This window comes from Gymnoscopelus braueri, assembly GCF_963280865.1.
Source record: "Gymnoscopelus braueri genome assembly, chromosome: 13".
Lineage (NCBI taxonomy): Eukaryota > Metazoa > Chordata > Actinopteri > Myctophiformes > Myctophidae > Gymnoscopelus > Gymnoscopelus braueri.
The window spans coordinates 6,531,631-6,557,427 of record NC_137615.1 but is presented as its reverse complement, the minus strand read 5'-3'; the positions used below and the strand labels follow the sequence as shown (position 1 = coordinate 6,557,427).

Below are 25,797 nucleotides of genomic sequence, written 5' to 3'. Positions count from 1 at the left end.
GCAATGTACTGTACATCGGAGGATCTGTCCTTATTGGCTAAGAGTTGTTCCAGGCAGGGGAAACTAAGGGGTTAAGTTGTGGGTTGTTACATGTTGTGGAGAGAGAGAGAGAGAGAGAGAGAGAGAGAGAGAGAGAGAGAGAGAGAGAGAGAGAGAGAGAGAGAGAGAGAGAGAGAGAGAGAGAATGTGCTTACATGTATGGGCTAACCAGCCTGTTTGTTTTATGTTCAGTGAAGCTGAAGGGGAATAAATGTGGGCTCAGTGAATGTAAGCTAGCAACTTGAATATCGTCTCCTCTCCGTTCTTTCTAGATACGTCACAATGTTACAATATTAATTACAAGTACTGACATAAATGCTCACATATTAATAGGCTGTCCATTACAGACTGTAGGAGGCAGTGGTCTTGTTCATGAGCCTCACTACCTTGGGGAGAAAACTGTCCTGTGACGGATGCAATTTGAAACTGGCCCCTGTAAATTACTGCCAAGCTGTTTTGTAGAAATAGTTCTATTCTATTCTATTCTATTCTATTCTATTCTATTCTATTCTATTCTCGAATAGACCTTCCTTCAGTGAATTAATAAGACTCTATATTGATTTACTTATTTCGTGCCAAACAAAATAAGGCTATATAACTTAATGCTGCGACGTCATGGCCATCGTGTTTAATAATGAATGAATTAATGATAATGACATTTGGGACATCGTGTTTAATTCATTGTTCAATGATAGAAATCTGTTCTTACTAGGCCTATATTGACCCGGAAGTTGAGTACGCGGAAGTGACGTCTCTGCCCTGGAGGCTCACCTGGCCTGTGATGTTTACAACCTAATGCAACTGCACACAGCTTTTAGACGCAAGGTGAGATTAATGTTTTATTGGTTTTGTAATGAAATCACAGTATTAATGGATTGTTACAGTGTTTTTTTGCAGTTAAATGGGGCCATGTGTCAACATACGTTCAAATTATTAGTGGAACCACCACATGCAATAGATTAGCAACTTACGGTGTACAAACAAGTGTAAATAATTGTGCATATTCATTTAACCTCTACTTTATACGGTACACAAATAGCAAAATAGCCCATCAATCAGTTGAGCTGTTGTGAGTTTGTAGATCGTGGGTAAAGTGGGCCATCAGGTGAATTGAGCCAGTTAAGATTTCAGCCTCCTAGCTCCTTGCCCTTTCAGGTTTAACAGCCAATGGCTGCACATGTTTCTTGCAACAGCTGTACTTGACATAAAACAATTTATTTGATTTGTCTATGTTTTTTATGGTGGGAGGAGCAATGCTTCAAATCCAGACTGCCAGTGGAAAACACTACGTCCATGTCCTGGCAAACAAATATAAAAACTAGAAAAAGTGCTCCTCGGAGCACAGGTCTCCGCCAGGTCAGGTAAGTTATTGTGGCCTCCTGGTGGCGCTATAATAGGCCAATGTGAAAAGGGTGGCATTTCTTCCTCGGCCTAGTGGGAATGTGCGTGCAAATTTTCACGGAAATCGCACGCCGCGTTCATGATTTCAGACATTTTGTTCAAAACGGACCAATCCTGCAAACTTTGGAAGTCAACCTTAGTCAATCAGGATGGAATATGAAATATCGGACAGATGCGTCTTGATCACATGACTATAGAGATACTGTGTACCGATTTGTGTGATGTTTGGATAAAATCTGAAGGATTAATATCCAAAAATGTATTTGACATAAGTCGGCCTCCTGGTGGCGCTGTAAAAAGCAGATGTGAAAAATGCAGTGCAGATGTTTTTCCTTGGCCTCTAGGGAGTAGGCGTGCAAAGTTTCACGCAGATCGGTGCAGTTATAGTTAAAAATGCAAATCGGCCTGTTATAATAATAATAATAATAATAATAAACTTTATTTGTATAGCACCTTTCATGACATGAAATGCAGCTCAAAGTGCTTTACAGAGCAAGAATACAATTACAGTTAGAACCAGTTTAACAATAAAGCAAACAAAAATAAAATAAAATAAAATAAAAGCAAAGGCATAAAACAACATTAAAATAGGCAATACAGTGAGGAATTAAAAATCAACCAAAGAATCAGCTAAAAGCAAGAGTGAAGTAATAGGTCTTGAGCTGTGCTTTAAAGCTATCGACAGAGGCTGCCTGTCTTAAGTGTAATGGGAGTTTATTCCACACTGTCGGTCCGTAAAAGCAGAATGCTGCTTCACCGTATTTTTTATATGTCATTGTAGGCACCTCGAGCAGGTCAGCACTTGAAGACCTGAGGGCCCGGTTTGGAACATATCTCTTTAGGCAGTCAGAGAGGTAGGAAGGTGCCAGACCATTTAGAGCTTTATAAACTATTAAAATAATTTTAAAATCAATCCTAAAAACAACCGGGAGCCAGTGTAGTGAAGCTAGAACTGGAGTGATATGTTCTCTCATCCTAGTTTTAGTTAAAATTCTGGCTGCCGCATTTTGAACAAGTTGTAATCTGTCAGTTGTTTTCTTTGGCAGGCCAGAGTAGAGTGCGTTGCAGTAATCAAGCCGAGAGAAAACAAAAGCGTGGATCAGCGTTTTTGCATCGTCTAACGACAGATAGTCTCTAATTCGCGCAATATTTCTAAGATGAAAGAAAGCAATCTTGGTGACATGATTAATGTGTGTATTGAAATTCAATTCAGAATCGATAATAACCCCCAGGTTCTTTACTGTGGTGTTACTTTCTACAGCCAGGTTACCAAGTCTACTTGTTATTGATTCTCTCTGCTCACTGGAGCCAATTATGAGAACTTCTGTTTTATCCTCATTTAGCTTAAGAAAGTTCTCACTCATCCAGCATTTTATACTGGACAGACAGGTCAACAATGGGTCTAGAGCGCAGGGGTCGTCTGGGGCTACTGAAAGATACAGCTGGGTATCATCAGCATAGAAATGGAAGTTCACTCCGTGATCGGCGATGAGTTCTCCCAGCGGTAGTATATACAGGGAGAACAATAAGGGACCCAGAATTGAGCCCTGTGGAATACCAGAACAGATGTTGTGTTTGTCTGAGTCAAAGTTAGCTAGACTGACAAAATAGCTTCTGCCTGTTAGGTAAGAGTGAAACCAAGACAAGGCTGTGCCTGACAAACCAATCCAGTACTCCAAACGTTGTAGTAGAATTGTGTGATCAATCGTATCAAAAGCAGCGGTTAAGTCAAGGAGTAGGAGAACAGATACATTTTTGTCGTCAGCGGACACCCTAAGATCATTAATTACTTTTACAAGTGCTGTTTCTGTACTATGACCTTTCCTGAAGCCAGATTGGAATTTGTTATGAACCTTATTGTTCTGTAGGAACACATCCAGTTGATGAAAGATAGTTTTTTCTAAGACCTTGCCCAAAAATGGCAGATTTGAGATTTGCATTATTGTGCACACAGCTTCTCTCAGGCTCTGTCAGGGGATATATGAGATCATAGTCACTCTGTAAATCGTTGTACATTCCTCTCCTATTGTCATAAATGACTTGTCCAACCTGAGTGTTTGTGTTCTATGGCGTGTTGTGTGTCTATGTTACGTCCCTATAGTCTAGAGGAAAAAGGGATGCAACATAAACTGGGAGTGAACCCCATTTTTATTAATAGCTTAAGATAATTACAGAAAATGAAATACTTAACAGAATGATAAAGGACACATGGAGCAAATCAGGGAAATTAACATAAAAATAAATATGACTATTTATGACAAAATATGACTTAATACAAAAAGCTGGATTCTGTGGCCCAGTGCTTGCACATGTAACAAATTGACTTAAGGACTCAAAATACAGTAACTTAAATACAAAGAACACCAAGAGTGTGTGTGGGTGGACAGCACTACTGCAAGTGCTGCCAAAGACCACAGGTGTTCACAGATCTTAAATAGTCTTCTCCAGTCATCTCCACCCAATCACCAGAGGCAAGGGTGATTGCAGCCAATCCCACACATACACTGACACAAAACCCACACACAACTCTACTGCATACTCACTCATAACACCCCCACACTTAAAAACAAACTACAGAAAGTTTGTCAACAGAACCTCGTCTGAAAATTATTACACAGGGTCGGGCACAATACAAAGACATTCTGAGACTGACATAACTAGAGCCCAACATAACTGAAATCCAGCATAATATACTGTATAGTCATAGTTTTATGTAGGCCTACATGGTTAAAGTGGCAGGGATGAGGATGAATAACTGAAAAACAGAGCATCAGGTATTGCATCATATCAAATTGCATCAGGTACAATATTAAATAAAGAATTTGCTTGTTTAAAGTGGCATTTTTAAAGAAAAACTAAGACCTAGTTTCCCCTTTGCACTTTACAAGGTGAGAATGTCCATTATGTTTGTGTGTGTGTGACTCAGGATCTGGCCGTGACTTTTAACAGCACTCACCATGTTGTATCCACCAGACTAGACTCTATTTACAGAGTACAGAAGGTAGACACATGACATTCATGTGCCAACCACATTTGTGACATGCATGGGCCTGCCCAGTAGGAGCCATCCAATCTATGTTGCTGAACGAGGGTGCCGACAGATCCTGCAATGTACTGTACATCGGAGGATCTGTCCTTATTGGCTAAGAGTTGTTCCAGGCAGGGGAAACTAAGGGGTTAAGTTGTGGGTTGTTACATGTTGTGGAGAGAGAGAGAGAGAGAGAGAGAGAGAGAGAGAGAGAGAGAGAGAGAGAGAGAGAGAGAGAGAGAGAGAATGTGCTTACATGTATGGGCTAACCAGCCTGTTTGTTTTATGTTCAGTGAAGCTGAAGGGGAATAAATGTGGGCTCAGTGAATGTAAGCTAGCAACTTGAATATCGTCTCCTCTCCGTTCTTTCTAGATACGTCACAATGTTACAATATTAATTACAAGTACTGACATAAATGCTCACATATTAATAGGCTGTCCATTACAGACTGTAGGAGGCAGTGGTCTTGTTCATGAGCCTCACTACCTTGGGGAGAAAACTGTCCTGTGACGGATGCAATTTGAAACTGGCCCCTGTAAATTACTGCCAAGCTGTTTTGTAGAAATAGTTCTATTCTATTCTATTCTATTCTATTCTATTCTATTCTCGAATAGACCTTCCTTCAGTGAATTAATAAGACTCTATATTGATTTACTTATTTCGTGCCAAACAAAATAAGGCTATATAACTTAATGCTGCGACGTCATGGCCATCGTGTTTAATAATGAATGAATTAATGATAATGACATTTGGGACATCGTGTTTAATTCATTGTTCAATGATAGAAATCTGTTCTTACTAGGCCTATATTGACCCGGAAGTTGAGTACGCGGAAGTGACATCTCTGCCCTGGAGGCTCACCTGGCCTGTGATGTTTACAACCTAATGCAACTGCACACAGCTTTTAGACGCAAGGTGAGATTAATGTTTTATTGGTTTTGTAATGAAATCACAGTATTAATGGATTGTTACAGTGTTTTTTTGCAGTTAAATGGGGCCATGTGTCAACATACGTTCAAATTATTAGTGGAACCACCACATGCAATAGATTAGCAACTTACGGTGTACAAACAAGTGTAAATAATTGTGCATATTCATTTAACCTCTACTTTATACGGTACACAAATAGCAAAATAGCCCATCAATCAGTTGAGCTGTTGTGAGTTTGTAGATCGTGGGTAAAGTGGGCCATCAGGTGAATTGAGCCAGTTAAGATTTCAGCCTCCTAGCTCCTTGCCCTTTCAGGTTTAACAGCCAATGGCTGCACATGTTTCTTGCAACAGCTGTACTTGACATAAAACAATTTATTTGATTTGTCTATGTTTTTTATGGTGGGAGGAGCAATGCTTCAAATCCAGACTGCCAGTGGAAAACACTACGTCCATGTCCTGGCAAACAAATATAAAAACTAGAAAAAGTGCTCCTCGGAGCACAGGTCTCCGCCAGGTCAGGTAAGTTATTGTGGCCTCCTGGTGGCGCTATAATAGGCCAATGTGAAAAGGGTGGCATTTCTTCCTCGGCCTAGTGGGAATGTGCGTGCAAATTTTCACGGAAATCGCACGCCGCGTTCATGATTTCAGACATTTTGTTCAAAACGGACCAATCCTGCAAACTTTGGAAGTCAACCTTAGTCAATCAGGATGGAATATGAAATATCGGACAGATGCGTCTTGATCACATGACTATAGAGATACTGTGTACCGATTTGTGTGATGTTTGGATAAAATCTGAAGGATTAATATCCAAAAATGTATTTGACATAAGTCGGCCTCCTGGTGGCGCTGTAAAAAGCAGATGTGAAAAATGCAGTGCAGATGTTTTTCCTTGGCCTCTAGGGAGTAGGCGTGCAAAGTTTCACGCAGATCGGTGCAGTTATAGTTAAAAATGCAAATCGGCCTGTTATAATAATAATAATAATAATAATAAACTTTATTTGTATAGCACCTTTCATGACATGAAATGCAGCTCAAAGTGCTTTACAGAGCAAGAATACAATTACAGTTAGAACCAGTTTAACAATAAAGCAAACAAAAATAAAATAAAATAAAATAAAAGCAAAGGCATAAAACAACATTAAAATAGGCAATACAGTGAGGAATTAAAAATCAACCAAAGAATCAGCTAAAAGCAAGAGTGAAGTAATAGGTCTTGAGCTGTGCTTTAAAGCTATCGACAGAGGCTGCCTGTCTTAAGTGTAATGGGAGTTTATTCCACACTGTCGGTCCGTAAAAGCAGAATGCTGCTTCACCGTATTTTTTATATGTCATTGTAGGCACCTCGAGCAGGTCAGCACTTGAAGACCTGAGGGCCCGGTTTGGAACATATCTCTTTAGGCAGTCAGAGAGGTAGGAAGGTGCCAGACCATTTAGAGCTTTATAAACTATTAAAATAATTTTAAAATCAATCCTAAAAACAACCGGGAGCCAGTGTAGTGAAGCTAGAACTGGAGTGATATGTTCTCTCATCCTAGTTTTAGTTAAAATTCTGGCTGCCGCATTTTGAACAAGTTGTAATCTGTCAGTTGTTTTCTTTGGCAGGCCAGAGTAGAGTGCGTTGCAGTAATCAAGCCGAGAGAAAACAAAAGCGTGGATCAGCGTTTTTGCATCGTCTAACGACAGATAGTCTCTAATTCGCGCAATATTTCTAAGATGAAAGAAAGCAATCTTGGTGACATGATTAATGTGTGTATTGAAATTCAATTCAGAATCGATAATAACCCCCAGGTTCTTTACTGTGGTGTTACTTTCTACAGCCAGGTTACCAAGTCTACTTGTTATTGATTCTCTCTGCTCACTGGAGCCAATTATGAGAACTTCTGTTTTATCCTCATTTAGCTTAAGAAAGTTCTCACTCATCCAGCATTTTATACTGGACAGACAGGTCAACAATGGGTCTAGAGCGCAGGGGTCGTCTGGGGCTACTGAAAGATACAGCTGGGTATCATCAGCATAGAAATGGAAGTTCACTCCGTGATCGGCGATGAGTTCTCCCAGCGGTAGTATATACAGGGAGAACAATAAGGGACCCAGAATTGAGCCCTGTGGAATACCAGAACAGATGTTGTGTTTGTCTGAGTCAAAGTTAGCTAGACTGACAAAATAGCTTCTGCCTGTTAGGTAAGAGTGAAACCAAGACAAGGCTGTGCCTGACAAACCAATCCAGTACTCCAAACGTTGTAGTAGAATTGTGTGATCAATCGTATCAAAAGCAGCGGTTAAGTCAAGGAGTAGGAGAACAGATACATTTTTGTCGTCAGCGGACACCCTAAGATCATTAATTACTTTTACAAGTGCTGTTTCTGTACTATGACCTTTCCTGAAGCCAGATTGGAATTTGTTATGAACCTTATTGTTCTGTAGGAACACATCCAGTTGATGAAAGATAGTTTTTTCTAAGACCTTGCCCAAAAATGGCAGATTTGAGATTGGTCTATAATTACCCAGCACCAATGGATCAAGGTTGTGTTTCTTGAGTAACGGCCTGACTACAGCTGTTTTCAGTGAGTCTGGAAAGACGCCTGAAAGTAGAGAGCTGTTTACAATTCTTAGGATATCTCCAATAACACTGTCTAAAACCTCTTTGAGAAACGGGGTGGGTACTACATCCAGTGAGCAAGATGATGATGTCATCTGTGATATAGTTTTACGGAGTTCCTCTTCATTAATTGCGCAGAATGATATTAGGCTTCCTCTGGAGGGATCTACATTTTTGCACCATGCACCATTTGCCGCATTTGCAGTGCTAGCAGCAGCATTCATAATACCAGCTCGAATGCTAAAAATGTTGTTTTCAAAAAAGGATGCAAACTCATCACATAGCGCCACCATGAGGCTGATGTGAAAAGTTTTAAGTGCCATTTCTTCCTCGGCCTAGTGGGAATGTGCGTGTGCAATTTTATGCAAATGGCAAGCTGCGTTCATGATTTGAGGCAGTTTGTTCAAAACGGACCAATCCTGCAAACTTTGGATGGTAACCTTAGCCAATGAGGATGGAATATGGGAAATCGGACAGATCAGGGTTGATCACATGACTATAGAGATACTGTGTACCGATTTGCATGAGGTTTGGTTAAAAACTGTAGGAGTAATGGGAAAAAATGGGTTTTGCACAAATCGGCCTCCTGGTGGCGCTATAACAGGCCCATGTGAAAAATTTGAGGCTGAGGTTCTGAATTGGCATCCAGGGAGTGTGTGTGCACAGTTTCGCAGCGACCGGGCCAACGGTGCCGGAGATTTGGTGCTAACACACAGACAGGACACACGGACGGACGGACACACGGACGGACGGACACACGGACGGACGGACGGACAGGGGCGAAAACATACTCTCTCGCCTTTCGGCCTGGCGGAGACAATAAAACATATTATACATGTTCTTATAGCCTTTATTAGATATAATGCTGATTTATTGCTTAGCTAACTTATTTTTTCTGAAAAAAATGTTTTTGTTAGTGGCTCAATTTACCTGAAAGTATGAAGTTAAAATGGGCCACCCATTTCATAATGAGCCCCTCAATCATTATATTTTTGGATGAAACAATCAATTAACTTTTAACACACATAACACAGTGTGACATTACATTTTATTAATAAAACAATTAATAACATGTAACACAGTGTACCATTACATTTAATTAATAAAACAATGAACATTAAGATGTTAATTTGTTCAACTTTAATGTCAGTATCATGGTTAGTATCATGGTCAGTATCATGTTAGTATCATGGTCAGTATCATGGTCAGTATCATGTTAGTAACATGGTCAGTATCATATCAGTATCAGTATCATGTTAGTATTATGGTCAGTATCATGTCAGTATTATGGTCAGTATCATTTTAGTTTCATGGTCAGTATCATGTTCAGTATCATGTTATATCATGGTCAGTATCGTGTTAGTATCATGGTTGGTATCATGGTCAGTATCATGTTAGTATCATGGTCAGTATCATGTTAGTATCATGGTCAGTATCATGGTCAGTGTCATGTCGGTATCATGGCCAGTATCATATTAGTATCATGGTCAGTATCATGGTCAGTATCACGGTCAGTGTCATGTCAGTACCATGTTAGTATCATGTCAGTATCATGGTCAGTATCATGGTCAGTATCATGTCAGTATCATGGTCAGTATCCTGGTCAGTATCCTGGTCAGTATCATGTTAGTATCATGGTCAGTATCATGTCAGTATCATGGTCAGTATCATGTCAGTGTCATGTCAGTGTCATGTCAGTATCATGGTCAGTATCATGTTAGTATCATGGTCAGTATCATGTTAGTATCATGGTCAGTATCATGGTCAGCGTCATGTCAGTATCATGGTCAGTATCCTGGTCAGTATCATATTAGTAGCATGGTCAGTATCATGGTCAGTATCATGTCAGTGTCATGTCAGTGCCATGTTAGTATCATGTCAGTATCATGGTCAGCGTCATGTGAGTATCATGGTCAGTATCATGTCACTATCATGGTCAGTATCATGGTCAGTATCATGTTAGTATCATGGTCAGTATCATGGCAGTATCATGGTCAGTATCATGGTCAGTATCATGTCAGTATCATGTCAGTGTCATGTCAGTATCATGGTCAGTAACATGGTCAGTATCATGTCAGTGTCATGTCAGTATCATGGTCAGTATCATGTCAGTATCGTGGTCAGTATTATGTTAGTATCATGTCAGTATCATGGTCAGCGTCATGTCAGTATCATGGTCAGTATCCTGGTCAGTGTCATGACAGTATCATGCCATTATCATGCCAGTATCATGTCAGTATCATGGTCAATATCATGGTCAGTATCAAGTTTCATGATACTGACCACGTATCATGATACTGACCACATCAGAGTTCCAATAGGCTATGTGTTCTTAAAGTGGTTGATTGCTATAGGCTGTAGGGGGACAGTAGACCAGGCAGGTAGTAATCTGCATGCATGTTGCACCTGTGTGGTTGCAAATAGGTTGCATCTGTGTGATTGGGGCTGTATTTGCATGCACATGAATTTCCTCCAAAACACAGCAGAGTTCCAATTTACATGAGTTCTTAAAGTTGAACAAATTAACTCTTTAACTGCCAGAGTAAAAGTGTAAGGATTAATGTTGTTTTATTAATTAAATGTAATACTACACTGTGTTACACGTTATTCATTGTTTTATTCATACAATGTAATGTCATTCTGTGTTAATAACGAGATTATCTTATCTGAAATGTCTCTGTTTTGCTTTCCAGCTTGAATGGCCCATTTTAGATGATGAGTGGCTTGAGTGGCTCATTTTAGCTGAACACCTTTAGGGTAAATTGAGCCACTGAAAAAAAATGCTTTTTCATTAAAAAAAATGTCAGCTAAGCAACACTTGAAGGTCATTATAACATGTATTATACTTTTTTTTTTAATAGATGTGCATTATTTTATTTTTAAATTGATTTATCAACCTTATCATTGACAACTGAGATTGTTTTCACCTGGCGTGTACCCTGACCAGTCATCATGTGACTGATGTGACTGCATCAAATCAGATGTGAGGCATTGCACCACCCACCAGAACAACCTAGACCAGGGGTTCTCAAACTTTTTTATACCACGACCCCATACCAAGAAGGATTTCTTTTGGCGACCTCATCACCCCCCCCCCCCCCCCCAAAACGCTACGATCAATAAAGTAGGAATAATGGAGGTGGTTCAATGTGCACACATAATGTAAACTGGAGCATTTAAACAAAATATGTTGCTAGAACCAGAGTTTCTTGATCCACCTCTCGATTTTATCATTGGCCACCAATGGTGTTTCTCTCCATCGCGGCAACTGTTGGTAACTGGTTTGGTCTGTGAGAACGATCTCCCCATCGTCGCCGCACGGTAACGTTATCTCGATCTAAATTTAACTAACAAAAACAGCCAAAATGTCTCTTTTAAGCCACCCGCTCATATTGAACATAATTCCTAAGTAAATTAATTATTTATGGACAGAGCTAAATCAGATTGTGTGCGTCAGCCTCCGTGTCTGCAGTGCATGAGTGCATTGCAAGGGCTTGTGTGTGTTGTCTTGTTGCTGCTTCTTCTCGGTCGGTGTAAGAGGCGGAGCTGTGTGTGTGTGTGTGTGTGTGTGTGTGTGTGTGTGTGTGTGTGTGTGTGTGTGTGTGTGTTTGAGGAGTCAAGGCAATAGTTTGTTTGGTGGCGACGACCTCAAGTTTTTTTACCGTTTCTTGATTTAAAAAAAAGTCCCATCTTTTGGTTGCCACTGCGCGACCCCAACGGCACCTTCCTGTGTGAGATCTAAAGGTCAGAGGTCAAAAGTTTCATGGCAATAGCTCAAACAGGGCATGAGTTATACCTGTTCAAAGTTTGCATTTTCAATTGAGTGCTATAGCGCCACCCTTTCACGGCGTAAAACGGCAGAATAATAATAATGAAACCAACAGAAACAATAAGGGACCATGTCATTATGTGCTTGGCCTTCTGAATAGCTGCAAGCAGCAATATGGGGGCCAAGGAATGTGATGTTGCTGCTACTTTCCCTGCAGGAGCTTGTGTTTGTATGTTTGTTGGATTTTATTTTTTGTTTTATGCTTTCATGACTATTGTATGGACTGCATATTCCTATCTGTCTTGAATTTAGTTTAATATGCATTTTGATTAGTTTTACTGAGTGAGTTGTTTTACTGCCTGTTTTTGATCTCACCAAGACAAATTCCACTCAATCACGTTGATATGGCCATAAAGTATTGAATCTTGAATGAATGAACGTTGAAGCAATCTTGACACACACAAAGATTACAGGCCACAATTCACAATTTGGGCATTTAGCAGACGCTCTTAATCCAGAGTGATTTACAGTAAGCAAGGAAAACATGAGGTGATGCATCAAATTCATAGACATAGTAATCTAGGATCATAGGTATAAACCAATAACCTATCATCAGTCTAAACAGTAGAATAGCCACACAAAAAAAAACGTTTCAATCTAAAATATTTACGTTGAAAGTTTGAAACTATACACACTATAGATGGGTTTCCTGTTTGTAAACATGAGAGGATGATGCGCGCGCAGTGGCGGGATGAGCCTGTAGAGGGCGCTATTACCCGCAGCAGCTCTGGCCATTGTACATTCAGAAAATAAATGGTCTTCACCAGGTTTAATGAAAGTAGATTAAATGATGCAGTTTGTAATATCTTCTTTACTCAATAAAAATGATTTGTCGGAAGTTGGATCTGTTTGTATATAATAGCAGCATTATGCCTATTATGCCTATAATAGCAGCATTATGCCTATCTAAATCCCGAAAATAACAATAGAGTGAATGGCGCTTCCGGTTCGTTCTCCCCCGCGCATGCGCATATTGCGCACTCTGCTCTGTGATGACGTCGCGCGGAAACCCATCTATAGGATGCCAGGTCTACAAATCAACCTGACATCTGATCTGTCTACATAACATGCTATCTAAATGACATTTTAGCCTTTGCATAAGCCTGCAAGGTCGTCGAGACTAGGGCAAGAGCTACGGGCTTATTTACTTATAGATAAATGCTATGAATGTTGTGTTAATTTGTCAATGTGTCTTTATACAGGAGACATGGGAAATGAGGCCAGCAGTTATGGTAGGTTCTTGGCACGGTTCAGACTTGATGGTGTTTTTTTTGCCCCTCTTCTACTACTCAATAGTGAAGTGGTTTTATTACATTGCTCTCTCATTGTTCACATATGGGAATCAGCGCACTCTGGCGATGATACAGAAGCTTCACATTAACTCCCTCGGGCCAATTCCTATTGGTCCGGTGGGCCGTCAGTCGCTTTCCGAGGGTATAAAGGACCCGGAAAGCGGAAGTTACGTTCTATTTCGCTTCTTCTGCCTCGATGAAACAACAGAGCTACACAAAATCATCATTACTACTGTACGAGCCTCTGCGGGAATTCGACGATCTCGACAGCGACGAGTCGGTTTCTCAGTCCACCGAGAGTCCCCGGAGCTCGCTACTCTCCCTCTTCTACACTGTCCTCTTCCCGGCGTGGAAGACGCAGTTTTTCTTTCTTCAAACAGACGGACGGACGCCACAGCTAGCCGAGCTAGCTCCTCCAGGTTCGCTAGACAAACTAGCTTCAACTCGCTAGCCTAGCCTAGCCTAGCTTTAGCCTCCTCCTGCTACACGATGTCTCGTTGTGAGTTATCCGCTACTGCTGATTGCCACGACCGGGGTGCCAGCATGGATCTCCCCCCCGGCACCGATGCAGCACCCATCCCTGCGCCCAGCTACTGGATGAGTGGGACACTCACGAGTACTGCATCATCTGCCTGGGCATCGCCCAAGCAGACGCCGCGACTTTCGAGCAGCCTCTGAGGTGAGCCGACTGTGCTAGCCTCCACCCTTCAGAGCTCCAGAAACGGTTAAAAAAGGCCCAGAGGTTCTACCTTCCCTCTCGTGCCATGTACGAGGAACCGGAGGAGTTCGACGCTGCTTCCCGCTACTTCTCCTCCCGCAGGGAGCCCGCCGTTTACGCGACCGGAGAGGCGGCCCTCTGTCGTGGGCTCGCCCTTCCGCAGCAGCCGGCTCCGCACGGGCCCTGGATCCACCGGATCGGCTTCGCCCTCTCCGCGGAGGGAACGGACGCAGACCTGCACTGCTAGCTCCTCGCTCCCGCTCTCCTGCGAGGGGGAACGACAGAATTGAGCCTATTGTGGCTCCCACCGACACCCCACCAGGGGAACACAGCGGCGGCCCCAGGACCCAAGCGGCCTCCCACTACTCTTCCCCGGCGGAGAGTGTCTTCTCGGTTGGAGACGAGGGTGAGGACGATACCCTCACCTCCTACCAGGACCACCTCTACGATGACGACGATTACCAGGTCGTCGACGAGATCGAAGGGGACGGGGAGATCGTCCTCCGTGAGACCACCACGGACCACGGCCCTCCACTCCCGGCCCTCGGCCCACCGCTAACTGTGACCCCCCTCACCAACGCTGTACCTGCGGCAAGGGAGGAGACGGCTAAAGCCCAGGCTGACGGCGCACCTTCTCCAACTGAGAGAAGCGAGGCCTCACTGCTGGAGATTTACAAGCTAGCCACCGTTAGGTGCGGCCTCAGATGGCCCGCTGACGAAGCCGAGGAGGCCCCCACCAGCTCCTCGAGTGGCAGGGATTAGGCTCCGTGGAGGAGAAGGTCCCCAAGAAATGTAAACTTCCCCTTCCCAAAGGTTTTGGCGCAGGCCTCGTGGAGTCGTGGAGCTCTCCCCTAGCCCCCGACGCCGATCCTAAGAAGCTGCGTTTCGACATTGACTGCGCGGCCGCAGGCAAGCTCGGCCTTTCCGCCTTCCCGCCCATGGACCACAGCTTGGCCATCTGTATGCTGCACAACCAGCCACGAGGCCAGAAGGCCCCCTTCTCCACGGCTAAAGACATACCGTGCCTCACCGGTGATAAGGATGTCGCCGGCTCCGCGGCCACCAGGGCGGTGTACAAAGCAACAGCTTCGGGCGCCAGAGCCCTTAACGCTGTTGCTCTGCTACAGGGGTCCCTGATGGTGCTCATGACTGAGGCAGGAGACGCCGCCACGCGCCAGCAACTGGCTGAGATGCGACGCCTCCAACGGGAGATAATTCTCCTCAATAAATATTCCACCGAATGGACCGGTAGAGTCCTGGGCATGTGCGTCACCCACGAGTGGGGACGATGGCTGGATCATGTCTCTTTCAAAGGCCCTGATGACAAAAAGCACCTACAGAACCTCAAGGTAACCTCTGGCAACCTCTTCCAAGGCGAAGATGGCCATGGGATATCTACAGGACAGCCACGCGATACGCAAGGCCCAGGATGAGGCGGCCCTGTCCTGTTTACAGGTTCCTTCCGGACCACCTCCCTCTAAGCCCCAGACCCGTCCTTCTCGGCAGCCAGACAGGGGCAGGCCCCCAACCCGACAGGTTAGTTCTGCTCGCCAGAGCCAGTCTTACTCTGCCCCACCAGCCGCTGGCAGAGGCGAGCAGCGCGACCTTCGGGACGACGACTGTGACCGCGCACGCGCGGTCACAGTCGTCGTCCCGAAGGTCCCGCGCACAACAGGCCAACGGGACAACGTCCCGCGCACAACAGGCCCCAGAGAGGCCTCAACAGGGGTCGCTATTCCAAGCGGGGTAAATGACACTGTCACGCCCTGCCAGGAGAGCAGGGAAATCATCTCCCCCGGTTCCCTCTCCCCCCAGACAGGGGATTTTTGCCTGGAAATTGTGGCCTCGGGCCTCCATCCACGGTCACTGAGGAAGAGGAGGAGATCTTCAACGGCGCTGGTGGAGACATCTTCAGACCGCTCCCAAAGCACCGGGAAGAAGTTCAGACACTTACACCCACACTTCACAGTACACGACTACGTGAATGTGCATGTTTCTGTGTCCCCTGCTACAATTGTTGTTCAAGATGTTGTTATGTTAACAGATTCTGTATTAAAAAACAACCAAAAAATACAACAAAGTACGTCCGAAATACAAATGAGCCACCGTTCACGAAGGACCCCTCACAAGTGGTCCCTGGTGAGCGGGGGACGGAACAAAGGCAAGATGGCGGGCCAAAAACCGTCACTTGCCACACGGGTCACACAAAATTTTCCTTGGTCCACCAGAGGGTGCCCCAAGGTAAGACCAGGCCCCAATGTTGTTGTTTTGTCGACGGAGGTGGCCATTATGGCTGTCTCCGTGGGGCACCACGAGTCAGAACACAAAATGGCCGTGGACAAACACGTGGCACCTTCCAAAATGGCGGCGCACCCGAGCCCACATGTAACACCAAGCACGGTTGCCAGGCCAACGAGTACAGCCAAGATGGCGGCTCTCAAAATGGCCGCGCACACGTACCCAGAGGTAACTACAAACATGGTTGCCGGGCCAACGAGTACAGGCAAGATGGCGGCTCCCGTGCGCCCGACAACAATAACAACCCCTCCAAATCGAGCGATGGAAAGAATGCGACGCCAACCCTTGGGTGCTTCGTACAATAGCACGGGGGTACAGGCTGCAGTTTTCCAGGAAACCACCCATGTCCAACAAAGTATTGTTGTCACACGCAAGTGGCCAAGCGGTGGTGACGTTGCGAGAGGAGATTGCATCACTCTTACACAAGAACGCCGTATGGGAAGTACTACCGGGAGAAAGCCGCCTAGGTTTCTACGCACGGTCCGCCAGGGCGACTGGTGGAGCTCAATAGATCTCAAGGACGCCTATTTTCACATCCCTATCTACCCTCCGCACAGACAATTCCTGCGCTTCGAGTTCGAGGGTCGTGTGTACGAGTACCTGGTCGTCCCTTTCGGTATGTCCCTGAGTCCCAGGGTGTTCGTGAAATGCACTCAGGCAGCGATAGCTCCTCTGAGACGGAGGGGAGTCGCGCCAGGAAGCGTGTCACCACACCAGAATGGTGGTGGCGCACCTGACCCCCCTGGGGTTCACGCTGAACTTAGAAAAGTGCGTGCTCACCCCGTCCCATCAGCTACCTTCACAGGTATCGAGCTAGACGCGGTCTCTCACAGGGCTCGCCTATCTCAGGAGAGGATAGCTTCCTTCCTGGGATGTCTAGCCATGTTTCAACTGGGACACAAGGTCCAGTACAGGGTCTGCATGAGGGTGGCGGGACTTATGGCGTCAGCCATTTCCCTAGTACGCCTGGGCAGGCTACACATGAGATCTTTTCAGAGATGGATGGGCTCTCGCCGTGTGACGGTGTCCGCGGAATGCATGCGATCCCTCCAACAATGGAAAGTATCTTCCTTTCTGTCGGAGGGCGTCCCGGTGGGGAGGGTCATCTCGAGGAAGATGATCACCACCGATGCCAGCCTGACAGGTTGGGGCGCAAACTTCGAGGGCCAGTCGGCCAGGGGTCTGTGGGACCGCAGTACGAGGACAGCCCACATCAACTACGTGGAGTTGATGGCATTTTTTCTGCCGGTGAAACACTTCAAGCCCCACATCGGTGGTTGTCACATTCTGATCAGGACGGACAATACCACGACCATGACCTACATCAACAAACAAGGAGGTTTGAAATCTCCTACCTTGAACGGTCTGGCGCGGAGGTTGATACTGTGGTGCGACACTCACCTGAAATCAATCAGCGCCTCTCATGTACCTGGATTTCTGAACAGAGGAGCCAATCTTCTGTCCAGGGGCAAGGTCCGCTATTCAGACTGGTCGCTGCACCCCGCGGTGGTGGACCAGATCTGATTTGGACGGCCCCAGGTAGACCTATTTGGCTCGGAGGAGAACGCGAAATGCTCGCTGTTCTTCTCGATGAGCGGTCAGACTCCGCTGGGCCTGGACGCCCTGGCGCACGAATGGCCAGGGGGGCTGCTTTATGCGTTCCCTTCACTGGAGCTGATCCACCCCACTCTGGAACGGATCAGGCTCCGAGGCCTGATGGTGCTGCTGGTGGCTCCGGCAGGGGGCACTTGGAGGTCAGAGATAGCTCCCCTCCTCTATGTGCAGCCTTGGCCCCTCCCGCTACGCGCGGACCTGCTACAGCAGGCCGGGGGCGAGATATTTCATCCCAGACCCGCAGACCTACACCTGTGGGTCTGGCCCGTGAGAGGGAAAATCTAACTGCGACAGGGCTGCCACCTAGGGTGGTGGCCACTATTCAGGCCGCTAGGGCACACTCCACTAGGACTGTGTATGGGGCAAAGTGGAGTGTGTTCGAGGAGTGGTGTCTGGGGCGGTCCCCGGTTGTGGTCCCGTTCCAGGCCTCAGTCGCTGACATCCTGATTTTCCTACAGGATAGGTTGGATCTAGGTAATGCTTTCTCTACGATCAAAGTATACCTGGCGGCCATCTCAGCCAACCATGTCGGCTTCGATGGGAAAACAGCCCTTCGTGTGCCAGTTCATGAAGGGCGTGTTGCGTGAACATCCTGTCTCAAGGTCCTTGTTTCCCACGTGGGACTTGGTCCTGGTGCTCGACTTACTCTCTCATCCTCCTTTTGAACCGTTGGAGACGGTGGAACCAAAGTTCCTCACGTTCAAGACGGTACTCCTGGTTGCGCTGACGACAGCGAAACGGGTGAGCGATATGCATGCCCTCTCGGTGGTTCCGGAGTGCATGAGGTTCGCTGGTGATGGCAGTAGGGTTGTTCTCAAACCTAACTCGACCTTCATCCCCAAAAAACACCTAGCGGTGGTTACGCCAACTGAGTTGGTGGCTTTTCATCCACCTCTGTTTGCCTCAGAGGAGGATCGGAGGCTGCACTGTCTTTGTCCAGTGATAGCCCTGCGGCTGTATGTCCGGAGGACTGCGGCCCAGAACCGTCCCAGCCAGCTGTTCGTCTCCTTGGGCCCCGAGCCAGGGGGAATGGCGGTGACTAAGTCCACGCTTTCCCGTTGGATTGTGGAGGCTATTCGCCTGGCCTACACTAGTAAGGGAGCCCCAGTGCCTGACGGTCTGAGGGCGCACTCTACTAGAAGTGAATCGACGTTTTGGGCCCTCTTCAGAGGGGTGTCTATTCAGGACATCTGCACAGCAGCGAGTTGGTCGTCTCCATCGAGTTTCGCTGTTTTCTACAGCCTGGACGTGGCGTCGTCTTCCATGGCGCATGCAGTCCTGGGTGTGGCTTCCACCTGAAGGTGGGTAGGTGCTTAGAACGGACGTAGGATCTGTTCATGCCCCTGTGCCTTAGTGTATGATAGGCCGACATTTGGGCCTTAGATCAATAAGGCGGACTTCGGTCTGTCAGGGCCCTCCACTATCTAGACAGGCTGTGCCTGGTTTTTAGTTTATAAGGCAGACTACGGTCTGTCAGGGCCCCACTAATGTCATGATCTCTGCCTCAGACCCGGGGGGTCTGTTGGCGACTGACGGCGCACCGGACCAATAGGAATTGGCCCGAGGGAGTTCATGTGAAGCTTCTGTATCATCGCCAGAGGGCGCCGATTCCCATATGTGAACAGTTCGTTCGCAATTTATAAAACCGGGGTTACGTAAGTAACCTATAGTTCCTGTGAACAGTATGTGTGGTAGATGAATTCATTTGTTTTGTACAAACTAAAGTACTTTGTTGACTTAATATCTCTGTATGATTTATGGTTTCCTGGTCAAGCATTCATTTTGAGTTGTATTGGCTCACACGGTGTCAGACATGCACATAAGAGGCAGACCTATCACTGTCTATTGGTATACATACACCGCCCAACGCACACACACCCACCCACACACACAACCACCATTGGGCATAATGTACAGTATATACTGTACAGTATGTGCATGCATGTGTGCATGTGTGCATGTGTGTGTGGGTGTTGTACACCAATGTATTTGCCTTTTGCGTGCGCATGTGTGTGAATGTGCGTTTTGGGGAGTGGTTTAGATCACTGTATGTCTTCATAATCATGACAGTATTTAAATGAACAGCAAATTGTTCCATACGTCACAAAGTCTTCTGTTTACTCCAACAGATGACTCTAAATCCATTATTAAAGGCTTTGCTGCTGGTACAATAAATGAAGATGTCATCCTCCCATGTCACCTCTCTCCTGAGACCAGCACAGAGTCCGTGACAATCAGGTGGCTTAAGGAAACACTTAAGGGGACAGAGTGCATTGGGACAGAGTGCATTTACCTGTATGAGAAAGGGCAGGTGATAAAGGGGAGGGGCTATGGTGACAGGCTGACCCTGAACACCCAGGAGCTGCAGAAAGGCAACGTTTCGCTGACACTGAGCAAGTACAGCGAGACAGATAATGGACTGTACATCTGTCAGGTCCAACATGGTGAACAGGAGGAGGAGACTGCTGTGAGATTAATAACTCAAGGTAAGTGATATACTGTCACAGTGCTTTATCTTTAACCTTGTACAACATATGATGTGATCATGTTAATCTTTTCATGTATAAATGAAACTGCTGTCATAATTGTGTTTTCTGTCAACTTTATGGTTTTGTGTCTTCATTAAGTTCAATATTATCACTGTCTGAAAGCTTTATCTTTCTGTTTGATCATAAACAATGAACACAGTGTGATGTGGCTATAGTTGACACTTGATAGAAACTTTTGGCTTCAGTATCCCTGTTATTAATAAAAATAATAATAATAATGTATTATTATACATTGTTATTATTATTGAGTTCTGAATCACACACACACACACACACACACACACACACACACACACACACACACACACACACACACACACACACACACACACACACACACACACACACACACACACACACACACACACACACACACACACACACGAAAGCAATGCTTTAACCTAATTCATTGGTTTTGACATGTTAGCATTCATTCGATGTTATAGGGGCCTATCATTTACTTGCTCGCCCTTTTTCTTCCCTCTATGCCAAATCTCTTCACCAAAAATAGCCGATCTACAAGCTCACAAAGTGTCACATTGCCACGCGTTGTGATCTTGTTGATCTGCTATTTTTGGCGAATGTTTGCCTTCAGTATTTTAACGGAATGTTAGCGTATTATGACATGTCCAGAATAGAGATAGTAAGAAAACCCTATATACTTTGTTGTACGATGAATAGCGGAAATAGTCACACTACAAGCTTTCAATGTGTCACGTCACAAACTTGTAGATCTGCTATTTTTGCACATTTTTGTTGTTTGTTGTTGACATTTCAATCATTTAAATCTTCCTGCCGGGGACGCTGTGGGCGCTTGGGGGCGTGTTCTCTCCTCCGCGTCATGTGTGCCCATACCCTAGGTGGGGTTGGTGAAAGGGCCTACTCTGTGTGGAGTTTGCATGTTCTCCCCGTGTCCCCTAGGGTAGGTACCCTCACAAAAACTTAAAATTACGCAGTAATCATGGTCACTATACTGCCTCCCCCTGGTCAGCCGGGGCACCTGATGAAGTAGATAGGAACTGGTTGGAATATCGTGTTCCTTCCACACGCTACATCTAACCAGGGAACCTCCCCCCTGTCAGGTGATAAGAAGCGGCTTGCTAGCTCTCATGCATTGAAGGAGGCATGAGCTCGTCTCTAGGCTCTCCCTAGGCTGGCAGAGGGAGTGTAGCGCCCAGAATTACCTATACAATTGGCACTGGGTGAAAAAATGGGTTAAAAAAATTGTGTAATAAAAAAAAAATAAAAAAAATCTTTGCATCATGTTCGAAATTTGCATCAAATTCGAAATTTGCATCATGTTCGACATGTTTTCAATCATTGGCTATCCTGGCTGTCCTTCACTCCTTTAAAGCCAATGGGGCCCCGACATTTGCGTTCAGCATCGCATATTCGATGTTGCCAGGTTTGGCAAGAAAAACAAGCAATCCGAAAAACAAGCAATCAGGTCTATGAAAACAATCATACACAACACACACACACACACACACACACACACACACACACACACACACACACACACACACACACACACACACACACACACACACACACACACACACACACACACACACACACACACACACACCACCTGGTAGAATATGTCATTTCGTTCTTGTTTTAAAATGTTTGATGTAATGTCATGTAATGACATGCCTAAAATAGTGATGCCAGGGCAAAATGGTTAAACTATAACAACTACAACACAATAAATATACATGCATGTAATTCATATACAGCTGTCATTGATATAATTGTCTGTCTGTCTGTCTGTCTGTCTGTCTGTCTGTCTGTCTGTCTGTCTGTCTGTCCTTCTTCATCAGATCTCAGAACACGTCGTGGTGATGATGATGATGATGATGACATTCGGATTTTGGTATGTGGAATGTCTAGGGCTGGAATCATTGCCACTGTTAACGCCATCCTGGGTTACAGAGCATTTAAAGCCACATCAACCAGCAGTACGAAGGTCACAGGTGTAGTGGGCAACAGAAAGGTTTCTTTTATTGACACCCGAGGCTTCCTTCACATGTATGATAGAGAGAGGCGGGGTCTGTGTTCCCGTTTAGTTGCTCCTGGTCCCCATGTGATCCTGCATGTGATCCAAAAGCCAACATTTCAGCAAATACCTAATGAGAAGTACTGGGTAGAAGTAGTGGAGAGACTATTTGCCACGCACCTCTCTCAATGGCCAAACTCCATTTTTCTTTTCACTCATGGTGGCGATTCAGTTGAAGACCCTTGGAAAGCGAATCCAGAACTGCAAAAAGGCCTCAGTCGTCGCTGTCGTGTCTTCAACACCAACGATCCCTCTCAAGTCACTGAGCTAATGAAGGAAATCAAGTTGGTGAAGGAGAACGGTGAAATTTGCATAACCAAAAAGTTAGAATTTGGAATGCGTATTATGTTTTTCCACCTCAATTCTACATGGCAGATTTTTAGAAATCAATTTGATGAAGAAGCACGGACACAAGGTGAGAGAAGGAACCCATCCCTCATTAACCCTTTATACTCTGTTATACAATAGCGAAAATAGCAGATCTGCACGCTCACAAAACATTGCGATGCAACGTGTTTTGAGCTTGTAGATCTGCTATTTTCGCTACACACATACAATATATATATATATTATCACGTGCGCCTGAGTTTGCATAATTGTGCAGGAGCACAAAGAGAGACTCATGAAACGCAAAACATTTATTTTCTTCGTCCTTTTTAATTGATGTATTATTATTGTTGCCCTCAAAACCTTAAGTCAGGTGTCTTTGCGCGATTTTACGTTGGCCACGTTACGCACCTCCAGCCAATATCAGTCAGGAAAAAGTAATCACATGTTTTACTTAAGTAAAAGTATCAAGTATTAAGTATACCTAGCGCTAAGGTAAAAGTGCAATATATCAGCTACCTTTCTTAAACAGATGAGACAAATAGGAAAATCAAACGAGCAAGAGCTAAAACAAATAAGTGTATCAAATAAACAAAATCCAATAAAACAATACTGCAATGTAGAAATACTCCCTTACAAGTAAAAGTCAGGAATTCAAAATGTATTTGAGTAAAAGTACAAAAGTATTGATATAAAAATGTACTTAAAGTACCAAAAGTAAAAGTACTCACAATGCGTCGCATCGCGACCCATTGTGAGTATTTTTACTCGCAATTTACATCGCAATGCATTGTAGAGCGGCTATTTTCAAATGGCCGAAATGTGTATTGGGCTGAAGATCTACAAGTTCACAGAGCTTGTAGATCTGCTATTTTCAAAAGATTTGTATACATTTGAAAACTCGAAATGGGACATGCTGCATAATGAGTACTTTTACTTTTGATACTTTAAAGCCATACATGGTAAGTAGGCATACCAAAATAGTGATTTATAGCAACCTCTGCTGGTCACTATCGTCATTGCAGGTATTTAGTGGAGTCCTGCATTACCCAGAATTCCATTTGTTTTCACCGGAATTCCATTTGTTTTCACCGTATTCAGTAAATACAAGTGAAAGAGATACGGGTAAATATATTAATTGAGGATGTTAAACTGTTTGTGGTGCATCCAAGCTTACGTACATATACTGTATGTTCTATATATATTATATTACAGAGAGGCAACTGGATTTGACCATAAAATCTAAAAGAGAACTGCAGAATCGGCTTCAGGAGCACACTGATCAACTGGAGGAAATTGAGAGAAGAAGAAAGAGAGAACTGGAGGAGATCAACGCGAAACAACAAGGTAGCACGCGCACACACACACACACACACACACACACACACACACACACACACACACACACACACACACACACACACACACACACACACACACACACACACACACACACACACACGATAAAATTAACTAATATCATTATCACTAATATATTCAAGCCATGTCAAACATGCTAACATGTTGGACTAGTAGTCTTCATCAGAGATCAGAGAGTTTTTCTGGAGAGTTAGGATAGATTTGTATGTTGTTCAAGACAACAATGTTACAGTGAATACAAGTTAAAGAGATAAGATATGTTTCATTGAGAAACGTCTATGGTTCATCTAAGTTTACATATATATGTTGTGTATATGTTATACAGTATATCGTCACTGTCAGGTGGAAACCTGATGTCTAATGTATTTAGTCTTATTTGGTTACTAGCTCTTGTTAATAGTTTTTATTAGTTCAATATTTATAAAACCCACAGACACACTTAACCACGTTCACTTTTCAAACCTTCCTAAAAGAGTGAAAATAACAGATCTAAAAGTTCACTACGTGTCGCAATACGTACGAAAAAACGCTTTGTGAGCTTGTAAATCCTTTTCCTATGTTTGTGCAAGAAAACTAAAAGTTGAAATATGGAAATGCAATGTTCCGAATAAAACCTAAATAAAGAGAAACTGCTGAAAATGGATTCTCTTGGAATTAAAAAAAGAGACAGACAACTGAAACAGAAAGATGAACTGAGGATGAGGAATTTGTGATGTAAATTGACTAGAGAAATGTATTAGAAGAGACAAGAAAAACTCTGTAGTTAGACAATATTTATATTCCCTTCAAGACAACAATACAGTAAATACAAGTGAAAGAGATACAAGAAATATATATTAATTGAGGATGTTAAAATGTCTGTGGTGCATCCAAGCTTACATATATATTGTATGTTCTATCTATATGCTATATTAAAGAGACACAACTGGAGACCATAACATATGGAAAGCAACTGCAGAAACTGCGGCATCAACTGACGGAAAAAGAGATAAGAAAGAGTGAACTGGACAAGATCATCGAGACACAAAAAGGTAACGCACGCACGCACGCACGCACGCACGCACGCACGCACGCACGCACGCACGCACGCACGCACGCACGCACGCACGCACGCACACGCACACGCGCACACACACACACACACACACGCACACACACAGTTGGACTAGTAGTCTTTTTCTGGAGAGTTAGGATAGATTTGTATGTTGTTCAAGACAACAATATTACAGTGAATACAAGTTAAAGAGATAATATATGATTCATTGAGAAACGTCTATGGTTCATCTAAGTTTACATATATATGTTGTGTATATGTTATACAGTATATCGTCACTGTCAGGTGGAAACCTGATGTCTAATGTATTTAGTCTTATTTGGTCACTAGCTCTTGTTAATAGTTTTTATTAGTTAACCTAAAGAAAGAGAAACTGCTGAAAAAGGATTCTCTTGGAATAAAAAAAGAGACTGAAACAGAAAAGATGAACTGAGGATGAGGAATTTGTGATGTCATCTGTGGAAAACAAACATACATGACTGTAACCGTCAATTGACTTTGTAAGAGATAAATATAGAACAAGAGACAAAAAAACTCTGTAGTGAGACAATATTTATATTCCCTTCAAGACAACAATACAGTAAATATAAGTGAAAGAGATACAAGAACATGTATCAATTGAGGATGTTAAAATGTCTGGGGTGTATCCAAGCTTACGTACATGTATGTTCTAT

The 25,797-nt window shown here is 44.2% G+C and overlaps 1 protein-coding gene across 6 annotated transcripts in view; it reads left to right on the top strand.

Annotated features, from left to right (window-relative positions):
- LOC308098557 (uncharacterized protein) overlaps positions 1-25,797 on the top strand; it is a 54,153-nt gene that overhangs the window by 22,188 nt on the left and 6,168 nt on the right. For 4 of the 6 annotated variants that reach the window (XM_080446957.1, XM_080446956.1, XM_080446959.1 and 1 more), the window contains 7 exons: positions 752-864; positions 5,272-5,384; positions 13,035-13,064; positions 19,884-20,240; positions 22,127-22,777; positions 23,905-24,036; positions 24,987-25,100. In XM_080446957.1, the coding sequence (XP_080303083.1) occupies positions 13,040-13,064; positions 19,884-20,240; positions 22,127-22,777; positions 23,905-24,036; positions 24,987-25,100 (1,279 nt within the window). In that variant the 5' untranslated portion in view covers positions 752-864; positions 5,272-5,384; positions 13,035-13,039. The remainder of the gene's footprint in view (positions 1-751; positions 865-5,271; positions 5,385-13,034; positions 13,065-19,883; positions 20,241-22,126; positions 22,778-23,904; positions 24,037-24,986; positions 25,101-25,797) is intronic. The other 2 variants (XM_080446961.1, XM_080446960.1) reach the window with 2 other exon arrangements.